Source organism: Bombina bombina, chromosome 6 (assembly GCF_027579735.1).
Source record: "Bombina bombina isolate aBomBom1 chromosome 6, aBomBom1.pri, whole genome shotgun sequence".
NCBI classification, from domain to species: Eukaryota; Metazoa; Chordata; class Amphibia; order Anura; family Bombinatoridae; genus Bombina; species Bombina bombina.
In genome coordinates, this window is record NC_069504.1 from 899,894,157 (window position 1) to 899,907,305 (window position 13,149).

The 13,149-nt window shown below is 37.1% G+C and overlaps 1 protein-coding gene across 2 annotated transcripts in view; it reads right to left on the reverse strand.

Moving 5' to 3' along the window:
• Positions 1 to 13,149, reverse strand: part of MAP2K5 (mitogen-activated protein kinase kinase 5) — a 314,237-nt gene that overhangs the window by 245,122 nt on the left and 55,966 nt on the right. For both annotated transcript variants that reach the window (XM_053718510.1, XM_053718509.1), the window contains exon 8: positions 12,653 to 12,717. In XM_053718510.1, coding sequence (XP_053574485.1) covers positions 12,653 to 12,717 — 65 coding nt within the window. The remainder of the gene's footprint in view (positions 1 to 12,652; positions 12,718 to 13,149) is intronic.

Here is a 13,149-nt window from a genome sequence, read left to right on the forward strand (position 1 = left end):
AACATAATGAAGGAGTTTCCTCTATGTCAGACATGTTTAACAGACTAGTAATGAGACCAGCAAGCTTGGAAAACACTTTAATAAATGTGAAAAAGCAGAATATAAAAAACGGTACTGTGCCTTTAAGGGAAAAAACAAATCACATAAACTGCAAAACAGTGAAAAAAAGCAGTAAACTCTACGAAATTTTTACAGTGTGTATAATAGACTAAAATAGCATTGCACCCACTTGCAAATGGATGATTAACCCCTCAGGCTCAAAAACGAATCAGAAAAACGCTAAAACCATTATAAACAGTCACAAGCAAACTGCCACAGCTCTACTGTGGCTCCTACCTGCCCTTAAAACGACTTTTGTAGGAACAAAAATCCTTTACAGAGGTCCTATATGTCAGGGGACTCCTTCAGGGAAGCTGGATGTCTCAGACTGCAAAAACTACTGCGCAATTAGAGCGCGAAAATAGGCCCCTCCCACCATGCACTCAAAGTGAAAGGGCCATAAATAACTACTCCTAGGAGAAATCTAATCAGCCATGTGGAAAACTAGGCCCCAAATAAAGATTTATCACCTTCAGTAAAAAACGTTTTTTATATATCATGCAAACGTTTTACATACTAAGTAATAAGAGGAATTAACATGAATATTACCCTTTACTGCAAGCATGATCCCGGTCGTTTGTTAAATCACTGTAATCAGGCTTACCTTAAATATATCAGGCACTGTCAGCATTTTCTAGCCCTTATCATCTCTCTAGAAAAAATATACTGAACATACCTCAAAGCAGTTAATTCTGCAGGCCATTCCCCCAGCTGAAGTTTTCCCATACTCTTCAGTTATGTGTGAGAACAGCAGTGGACCTTAGTTACAACCCGCTAAGATCATCAAAAACCTCTGGCAGAACTCTTCTTCTAATTTCTGCCTGAGGCAAAAACAGTACAACGCCGGTACCGTTTAAAAATAACAAACTTTTGATTGAAGTATAAACTACACTAAGTCACCACATATCTCTTGATACTTCCTTTCTTTTCGAGAGCTGCAAGAGAATGACTGGGAGTGGCAGTTAGGGGAGGAGCTATATAGACAGCTCTGCTGTGGGTGTCCTCTTGCAGCTTCCTGTTGGGAAGGAGAATATCCCACAAGTAATGGATGAATCCGTGGACTGGATACACCTTACAAGAGAAATATATATACACACACACATATATATATATATATATATATATATATATACATATATACACACACACACACATATATATATATATATATATATATACACACACACATATATATATATACATATATACACACACACACATATATATATATATATATATATATATATATATATATATACACACACACATATATATATATATATATATATATATATATATACACACATATATATATATATATATATATATATATATATATATACACACATATATATATATATATATATATATACACACACATATATATATATATATATATATATACACACACATATATATATATATATATATATATACACACACATATATATATATATATATACACACATATATATATATATATATATATATATACACACACATACACACACATATATATATATATATATATATATATACATATATATATACATACATACATACACAGAAGAAAAAATGAGGGTGTAGTACACTCCAATGTGTAATCACACCCTTAGGGGGCGCCTCCTATAACATACACACATAAGATATCAAATAATCACACAACACAAATATAGGACTATAGTACTACACAATATAAGGAACATAGAAATGTACCAAAATCAGTCCAAGAATAGGTAGGTGGTGATAATAAAGTCCCAAAGTGTAATAAGTCCAAAAACAATAGGCAGCTCTCAGTCGTAGGATGGTCTTCCTGATAGGTGGGTAACTGAAAAAAGAGAGAACACAGAGGCGCCAAACATGGCCTAGTACAGCCAAAAACAAAATCTTCAATCCACACAAATAACAATTGGATACTCACAAAAGGGATGCACCCTTTGGTGCTATTGGGACAGATTGGAGCCTCTCGGTGGTCCAGCTCACTGGTGCACATAGATAGTGGATCAGGGCCCTTGGTGATAGTTGTTACCAGATTCCTGAGTGGACACAAAATGTACAGACCATAGCCCAGTAACGTTTAGACAGGACAAAAGGTAAAATGAGCAATCTTACTTACAAGATCTGGAGCAATCCTACTTCCTGGTATCATATTATATGGAGGCCGGTGTCCAAAGACCAATGAAGTGTTGGGACAATACCGTTAATTATTTAAACCGATCAAACAATGTTAGGTCATCAGATCAGTGCTAGCGACACTGATTATCAAGGATCGTATGCATAAGGGTCTTGCACGGAGGCTGTTGGTACACGCACCCGGGATAGGGCGTTTATACTGATTTCGCCAACTACTCTCCGCTTTCATTGGTCTTTGGACACCGGCCTCCATATAATATGATACCAGGAAGTAGGATTGCACTATATCACATGTCAGATGTATATGTTTATTATATTGATATTATGTTTTATATATATCTCATTGCTCACTATATTATCAGGTATGGGGTCATTATCATGGGTTTCCAGCGTTTGAACTAATGAACGATTGGGGATTACAATATTAGTTTGATATTTCACATATTCCGCTCTCACAATGTAATAAGGTTAATTCCTGGTTTATGATTCTTAGAGAGCACGTTATGGCTGCAGCCCGTATGAGGTTAAAGCCCTTTTTAGATGCATCAAGATATGCACACAGAGCATGACGAATGCAGATTGAACATTTATAAGGTGTGTTTGCCATTTTTTCTTTTTTTCTTTTTCTTGTTTTAATTTTTTAGGCCAATAATATTTTTTAACAGAGATATCATGTTTACTATTTATACATGATTGATTGGTTTATTTCACATCACATTTTTTGTATAAACATATCTATAGATGATCAATTAATAAAAAAATCGAGGTATGAGGTCTGCTGAGGTTTTGTCATTACATACTGAATTCTGTTGATGTTGATTGTTACCATGCCAACTCACTTGCAGACAGGTGTTAACACTTGATGGTCATTATGGTTAGAGCAATCCGATTGGTTGCAGATTAGGTACTGTTTTGTTATAAAGCAAGTGTATTCTGAATGTGTTATATATATTTTTAGCCTGATGAAACAGCTTGTTATAGCTGAGAAACGCGTCGCATTTTAATAAAGATTTTAAAGTTATACACTTGCTTTCTTAAATGGAGATTCTTATCACCACTTGAATGCTGGTAATTTATATACTGGCATTTAAGAGATATCCTGTCTTCACCTGGAGGTATCAGTCTACTGGGCGACTGTTTGGTTCCAGTATGCTGTGAGTGCACCTGCAGGTGCTCCAGATCTTGTAAGTAAGATTGCTCATTTTACCTTTTGTCCTGTCTAAACGTTACTGGGCTATGGTCTGTACATTTTGTGTCCACTCAGGAATCTGGTAACAACTATCACCAAGGGCCCTGATCCACTATCTATGTGCACCAGTGAGCTGGACCACTGAGAGGCTCCAGTCTGTCCCAATAGCACCAAAGGGTGCGTCCCTTTTGTGAGTATCCAATTGTTATTTGTGTGGAATGAAGATTTTGTTTTTGGCTGTACTAGGCCATGTTTGGCGCCTCTGTGTTCTCTCTTTTTTCAGTTACATACATACACACACATATATATATATATATATATATATATATATATACACACGTGTATGCTATGTTTTAATAAACTACATCAAGTGTCCGCTCTCTCTTTCTATTTTTCTGGGACTGATCCTTTAGTCACCCACTGTTGCAGGGTGGTGAACAACTCCTGCAGAAGAATTACACTCACTAGCCATGGTAATTCTATTCACCCCTCTGCTCTATGTTTGGTCCTCTGAGGGGCATGATGAGCCTCGCTGCTTTTAGAGTACCCCTTTAAAGGTACACTCAAGTCAAAATTAAACTTCATGATTCAGATACAGCAAGCAATTTTAAACAACTTTTCATTTTACTTCCATTAACAAAAATTGCACAGTATTTTAATATTTACACTTTTTGAGTCACCAGCTCCTACTGAGCATGTGCAAGAGTTCACAGCATATACGTATATGCATTTGTGATTGGCTGATGGCTGTCACATGATACAGGGGGAGTGGAAAAAGACATAACTTTGCAATTTATTTACAAAAATCTTCTACTCATTTGAAGTTCAGACTAAGTGCTATTGCATTGTCTTCTTATCATGCATTTGTTGATTATGCAAATCTACTGTGTTGACTGGTCCTTTAAGTAAAATATTTTCAGCAATGCACCATTCACCCCTTCTCATGTGAAGGCAAAAAACATAATTTATGTAAGAACTTACAAAATAAATTAATTTCTTTCATAGTGGCAAGAGTCCATGAGCTAGTGACGTATGGGATATACATTCCTACCAGGAGGGGGCAAAGTTTCCCAAACTTCAAAATGCCTATAAATACACCCCCCACCTCACTCATACCTCAGTTTAACATATAGCCAAGAAGTGAGGTGTAAAAAAAGGAGTAAAAAGCATACAAAAAGAGGAACTGGAAAAATAAAGTGCTTTATACAAAAAATCATAACCACAAAAAAAATAGGGTGGGCCTCATGGACTCTTGCCACTATGAAATAAATGAATTTATCAGGTAAGTTCTTACATAAATTATGTTTTCTTTCATGTAAGTGGCAAGAGTCCATGAGCTAGTGACGTATGGGATATAATACCCAAGATGTGGAAGTCCACGAGTCACTAGAAAGGAAGGGATAAAATAAAAACAGCTATATCCGCTGAGAAATTAAATCCAAAAAAATAATTACGTTTTCTAGGCACTAGAATCAAACTGAGACAGCTGCCTGTCGAACCTTTCTACTAAAGGCTGCTTCCAAAGAAGCAAACACATCAAAATTTAGTAAATGTATGCAAAGAAGACCAAGTTGCTGCTTTGCAAATTTGATCAACTGAAGCTTCATTCTTGAAAGCCAAAAGAAGTGGCAACTGATCTAGTAGAATGAGCTGTAATTCGCTGAGGCAGAGTTTACCCCGACTCCAAATAAGCTTTGTGAATCAAAAGTTTCAACCAACATGCCAGAAAAATGGCAGAGGCTTTCTGACCTTTCCTGGAACCAGAAAAAATAACAAATAGACTTGAAGTCTTTCTGAAATCTTTAGTAGCCTCAACATAATATTTTAACGCTCTTACCACATCCAAAGAATGTAAAGACCTTTCAAGAGTATTCTTAGGATTAGGACACAAGGCAGGAACAACAATTTCCCTATTAATGTTGCTAGAATTCACAACTTTAGGCAAAAATGTAAACGAAGTCCGCAAAACAGCTTTATCTTGATGGAAAAATCAGATAAGGAGACTCACAAGAGAGAGCAGACAATTCAGAAAATCTTCTAGCAGGAGATAGCCAAAAGAAATAACACTTTCCAAGACAGTGATTTAATATCCAGAGAATGCATAGGTTCAAAAGGAGAAGCCTGTAAAATCTTCAATACCAAATTGAGACTGCAAGCAGGAGAAATAGATTTAATAACAGGTTTGATACGAGTCAAAACCTGAACAAAACAGTGAATATCAGGAGCTTAGCAATCTTTCTATGAAATAAGACAGAAAGAGCAGAGATTTGTCCTTTCAAAGTATTTGCAGGCAACCCTTTATCCAAATCATCCTGAAGAAACTGTAAAATCCTAGGAATTCTGAAAGAATGCCAAGAATAATCATGAGTGGAACACCATGAAATATAGGTTTTCCAAACCCGATGATAAATCTTCCTTGAAACAGAGACTTACGAGCCTGTATCATAGTGCTAATTACTGACTCAGACAAACTGCTATGACTAAGCACTAAGCATTCAATTTCAATGCCTTCAAATTTAGAGATCCTGATGGAAAAAACAGCCCTTGAGACAGAAGGTCTGGCCTTAAAGGAAGTGGTCAAGGCTGGCAACTGGACATCTGGACAAGATCCGCATACCAAAACCTGTGAACCCATGCTGGTGCTATCAGAAACACATAAGATTGTTCCATTATAATCTTGGAGATAACCCTTGGAAGAAGAACCAGAGGCGGAAAAATTTAAGCAGGTTGGTAAAACCAAGGAACTGCTAAAGCATCCATCTCCGCCTGAGGATCCTTGGACCTGGAAAGGTATCTGGGAAGCTTCTTGTTTAGACGAGAGGCCATCAGATCTATTTCTGGAAGACCCCACATCTCTACAAGATGAAAAGACACATCTGGATGGAGAGACCACTCCCCCGGATGTAAAGTCTGACAGCTGAGATAATCCGCTTCCCAATTGTCTACACCTGGGATATGAATCGCAGAAATTTGACAAGACTTGAATTCCACCCAAGAAAGTATCCAAGATACTTCCTTCATTGCTGAAGGACTGTGAGTCCCTCCTTGATGATTGACATATGCCACTGTTGTGATATTGTCTGTCTGAAAACGAATGTAAAGTTCTCTCTTCAATAGAAGCCAAGCCTGAAGAGCTCCGAAAATAGCACAACGTTCTAAAATATTGATTGGTAACCTCACCTCTTGAGGATTCAAACTCCTTGTGCTGTCAGAGACCCCCAGACAGCTCCCCAATCTGTAAGACTTGCATCTGTTGAGATCACAGTCCAGGAAGGATGAACAAAGGAGGCTACTTGAACAATAAGGTGATGGTTTAACCACCAAGTCAGAGAGAGTTGAGTGTTGGGATTTAAGTATATCAGTTGTGATATCCGAGTATAATCCCTGCACCATTGGTGCAACATGCCAAGCTGTAGAGGCCTCATATGAAAACGAGCAAAGGGGACCGCGTCTGATGCTGCAGTCATGAGACCTAAAACTTCTATGCACATAGCCACTGAAGGGAATGATAGACACTGAAGGTTTAGACAAGCTAAAACCAACTTCATTCGTCTCTTGTCTGTCAGAGAAAGTCATGGACCCTGAATCTATCTGGAAACCTAAAAAGGTGACCCTTGTCTGAGGAATCAAGAAACTGAGGTATGAGTGAGGTGGGAGGTGTATTTATAGGCATTTTGAGGTTTGGGAAACTTTGCCCCCTCCTGGTAGGAATGTATATCCCATACGTCAGTAGCTCATGGACTCTTCACACTTACATGAAAGAAATTAAGACTGAGGGAAATCAGGAAGTGGGAGGGATGTGTTGGGTCATTTTGCCAGCCTCCTGGTTAAGGGAGTTTAAGCCGAACTGTTACGGTTCGTGGACTCTCACCATCTTATGAAAGAAAAAAATACTTTGAAGTGAAACATTTCAGATATGCTAAAATTCTGATGGCAACTTTTCTTAGGAGGATTATATGTAAAAATACTAAGTTACATAGTCTAAGAATTCTGAAAAGGAACAAGAAACTTTCATGGTTCGGAGAGAGCATGCAATTTTAAGAGACTTTTCAGTTTACTTCTATTATAAATTGTACTTTGTTCTCTTGGTGTCCTTTGTTGTAAAGCATCCTTAGCTAGGCTCAAGAGCAGCAATGCACTACTGAGAGCTAGCTGGTGGTTGGTAGTTACACACGTTTGCCACTTGTGATTGGTTCAACAGAGCTGACTAGATATTAAACCCAAAATGTTTCTTTCATGATTAACATAGAGAGTTAAATTGGAAAGTTGTGTGCAATGATATGCTCTAACAAACTGTCTTTGTTCTCCTGATATCCTTTGTTAAAAATCAGGGAGATAAGCTCAGGAGCATGCACGTGTCTGCAGCACTATATGGCAAGTTTAATATTCCTAATGGTTCTTTTTAACACCATGATGTAAAAGCACTAAATATGAATAATGCAGTTTTATTTTGAAATCATACTCCATAATGCCATATGACCGGATACAATGAGAGAAAATACAGCCATCTGTAGCTACGGATAATAAATGACAACATGGACCCTAGTTACAAAATAAATAAATAACTTAATTAAGAGATTATTAACATTATTATTTCACTTATTTCAACATTTTGTAAGGAACTACGATTATATATAAAGTTACAAGTACAGCAATGCATTAAGAGGAGGGGAAAAAAAGACATGTTGATTAAATTTTGAGGGTCAGGTCACTGTAGAATTTCTCAAACAGGTTATATGTGTTTGCAGAGCCCAGGAGACCTGCGTGGTATAAACCCTTTAAATAGGCCATTTTCATTTTGCGTGACGCTTAAGTATGCAAAGAAAAAAAAAAAAGAACAGAAAGCAGTTTCATTTAAGAATCAGCCAGTTTCTAATTAAAGTGGCGTCTGTAACTGGTTGCCTAAGTTTTAATCAGTTTCAATCACCTATTGATCTGCACACAAAAGCTAAGCAAAAATCATCTGAGTAAGAGATGATTGGGGAATAGGACGGGCTGAGAGCCGTCATAGCAGCTTCAGAAAATAAGTCCCGTTTTAAGCATCCCATGAAGAAGCTGTTCAGCACCAGTCTGCGGCCCACAGCAGAATGACTTTAACTAACCAGCAGAAATTTATCATCTTCAGCCAAAATCAATGTGCTGATCAATCCCCCCCCAAACACTGTTGTCTGCAGGGACTGCCTGGCAATTTAGGGAAATTACACCATGTAAATGCTTGTGCTTTTAATTGAACAGTTTCATCAAGACGCCTTCCCCAGGCCAAACCTCCATCTATCTGCCCTGAATAGATCAGGCTGTTTGTCTTTTAAAATCTTCACTGCCAGCATTAAGCGCAAACAAGAGGAGAGCAAAGAATAGGAGAGTTTTGACCAAGAACAAACAAAACAGGAAGAGACTGCTGCACTAACTGTGTGAGGGCAGAACATGGCTTTTGCTGAAGGGAAGAAAGGGCTATTAGAGAGGTGAAAAAGATAGAGAAAGGATACTGTATGTAAAGAGACAGAAAAAGAGAGAGAGGGGAGAGCTAGCATTGTGAACTAGTGTAGGGAAATTAAAAACAAAAAGAGTGAATAAAAAAAACATACTAAAACCAGTAATGGAGGGTGAGACTAATGTGTAAAAAAACATTGAGAGACATATTCTACTAAAGTGCAAAAATTATACCAAATATTGTGTCCTTTAGGGTGGACATTGACAACAAGTAGTTTTTCAAACTACTTGTTGCAGCTCCTGACAAAAACACAGTCAGCCAGCCAATCAGAAGCAGCAGTTGCACAACCCTGTCAACGACCAGCTGTATCCTGCTTGGGACTGCAATGCTTGCATCTCCTGAGTGGGACGTTGCCTATGTGTTTAACTACTTTGCAGGGGTCAAACACATAGTTATCTAGGGTAACTAATGCATAGATTACACACGGCGATGAACTACAATAGTTTAATTTTACTTTAGAATGCCCCTTTAAATACTGATGTTTTAGACATTCAGAGAACTTTTCATTTATGTTTTATACAGGACTAGATAATAAACTGGCTCATATAAAAAAAGAATGGTTTGGGTAACTAGATTTGTTCTAAGATGGCAGATATAAATTATTTTTATTCGTACAGTAACATTATTTTATTTTACAGTTTACTGCTACATCTGTCATTTTATATATATATATATATATATATATACACATACACACATATATATATGTATACACATACACAAACACATATATATATATATATGTATACACAAACACATATATATATGTATACACATACACACATACACAAACACATATATATATATGTATACACACATACACAAACATATATATATATATATATATACACACACACATATATATATATATATATATATATATATACACATATACATACACACACACATATATATATATATATATATATATATATATATATATATACACACACACACACATTATATATATATATATATATATATATATATATATATATATACACACACACATTATATATATATATATATATATATATATATACACACACATACATACCTACACACACACACATATATATATATATATATATATATATATATATATATATAAATAAAGAAATAAATATAAAAGGACACCAATGTAAGGGAAGAAAGTGGAATAAAGCTAAAATCATAGGATGAATAAATCTACTGGGAAAACAGGTTGAAAACAGAAATGAGAGCAAATTAAAATACAGAATAATAAAAATCTGGATTAGAAAAGATGAGAAAAGAAAGGATAGACAGCTCTCATACAGCATCACATCACAACTAAAGAAACATTTAATTAGGCCGTGAAATGGCGTAAAAGAACCAGAGCTGTCTGTTTCTGAAGCGAGAGTAGGATGGATGGTGCACACTGACAGTTGTTTGGGGCTTAATTGGTTTTGCAAGAAAGTTAAATTCAAATAAACGTGCCGGCTCTTCATTTACTGCCAGGAATAAAGACATACAGACTTGTTAAAGGTGATGGGAAAACTTTTTATGACTTTAAACGAGCTCTTCCTCTGGAGGTTTTCCGCTTTGTGGTTTCTAATATATATGAGGCTTTTTTCCCTTTTCATAGATTTTTTTTTCTTGTTTTTTGGCTACATCAATTAGCTATAGTTTATTGCTTTGTTGCCTACCTTTTGCTTTCATACAAACAGGAAACCCGCATTAAATGCAAGTGCCAGCGAGTCACAGCAAAGCAATATCCCATCCCCAAAGCCAGGACTGCTCTACTGTAAAGCACAAGGATAGTCAAAATCAGTTCAGGGAATAGTGAGTCACGCACTAGAATGACTGATACGGCATGAGTTGCTAAGGTTTTGTAAATCTACAAAAGGAAAAACTGTTTTATATAGAAGCTGCATAGGGCAAAAGGAAATGTTATGAAGAGGGTATATGGAACAAAAGGAATTGTTATTGGAATAGGACACGGGAAGACAGGAAGAGGTTTAGGGAGAGACTGAGCTCAATTTATCAATCATTGGAGGACAGGGGCTTACATATTCACCCCTGTCCGCCCGAGCTCTGTTTTGGTGGGCAGCAATCCGCTGCCGGAATTTAACATTGCACCCAATTGCTACTTTGCAATTGCTCGCAACCCCGCCCCCTGCTACTTTGCCAATCACGCGCAGGCAGAAAATATCAATCTCCCCGGTCTTGTCTGACTTAAATTCTTCACCAAAGAGGTGAAGAAGAGGGTGGGGAAGCAGTGGTCTGACGACCGCTGCTTGCTAAATCCTGACTGCATGTTTACTTGTGCGAACCTGCAGTCAAAGGGAGGAGAACAGCTTGATCAATCGAGGTCCACACTGTATATGGAGCAAGACAGAAAGCTATACAGATAGATTATATGGAGTAATAATAGGGAATGCAGGGACGAGCTGTACACGTTGTAATAGGCAGAGTTACAAAGAGGTTCTATAGAGCAAAATGAGGAGATATAAGGGTGCTGTATATGGAGTAAAAGGGAGAAATACTGTGAACAATATAAGCACATTTTACGTTTGCACTAATATGTCCCATTAAAGGCTTCTGGCTTTTGTGTAAAAATTGTGCTAGTCCCACTTTACTTTTAAAGGCCAAAAATCTAATTCTGTAACCTGCAAATCAAAAATGTGGTTTAGGAAAGTTGCAGGAATTTGAAAACGTAGGTTACAGATTTGGCTTTCGGCCTGTCTAGGGAGTAGAGGGGGAAAGCATTATTTTTACAGGAAAGCAAGAGATGTTAATGTTCCTATAACTGAACTTTACAAAATATGTTACCTTGCCCTGTGTGAATTCCAGGATGAAAACTTATTTAAAAAGCTGCGTTCTTTGGATTTCTTGGAACGGAAAATGATACTAAATAGGCATGTGCATTCAGACTATTCTGAAGCAAACTAATGCAGAATATGCCGGCCACCAGCGGAATTCAGCTATTTTCAGAGCCGGATTTATTTTTGCTAAAGTGCAACACACTAAGATCTGTACAAATACAGATCTTAGTGTGTGTGGCACTTACACAGGATAAAAATAGCCGAATGCTGCTGGCGGCCGCCATATTTCGCATTTGTTTGCTTCTGAATAGTCCGAACGCACATGCCTAATACTAAAGATAACACAATCTTAACCAGCAAAGGTTTAAGACTCTTGGCACAATGAGGGTTAACAGGAAGAAATGTACCCAATAAAGTCTAATGTAGTAAATTACACAAGTAGAATTATATCATACAAGGTTATGCCTATTTTACATACTTTATCATGAAAGCATCTAGGTATGACAAATTGGTAAATTAGCTTCAAATGGCCAGAAGCAGCAGGGTTAACATTTAACAGCTAAGTGGTGCAGGCAGAGGGGGGGGGGGGGTTACAAGGGTTTATTTCTTTTCCTTTTTCCAGCAATGTTATTATCCCCAAGAAGCAGGCTGGTGATTACAGAGCGTGGAGAGTATTGTTTCAGGGTTCTGGACAGGCAGATATTGCTACACAAACAAGTTTTCATCCAATTGAGCCCAGGAAAAAAAATCAATATTTGGCTGCCATATTTCAGCAAAGAACCTGCTGAGTCTGGATTAAGGCTGCGGCCTGTAAGTGCAGCGCTGCACAATACTATACTACACACACACTTCACAGGTTGTAAGAAACATACTGTATGCAACACATCTCCAGTCGAGATGAATTTGTAGCATTACACTTTTACAGGCACGAGTGCAGAAGTGCAGGATACTCACTTATAAACAGTACCTCCGTTTCCATGTCCCAGAATATCCCGGTACTGGATGTCAAGCTCATTAATCTACACAAGAGAGAAAGGGAAAAGAATGAGAAAGAAATGTAGGAATATTGTAAGGCGCACATAACAAAGGAAAAAGGAAATCATTTTACAATAACTGCCAAAGTATGCAATAAAAAAAGCTGTAAAATATAAAAAAAATTAAGAAAGAAAACAAAGTACTTGAAATAGAAAACAAATAAGATTATTTTTTTTAAATGCAAATAAGAAGAAACTAAATAAAAGAGAAACAAACATGGTTGTATTTTGGCTTAGGCCAACTAGGTCTGTACCTAGGGCAGCACACATTTTTGGGGGGGCTTGTTCTACATCATGATGCTCTCCAAATGTTTAATTTTATTAAATGTGTTACAGCACTGGGATGAAATGAGAAGACGAGAAGAGTAAAGCGATGACAAGGACACATCATGCAGAATTTACAGAGAGCTCTTCCCC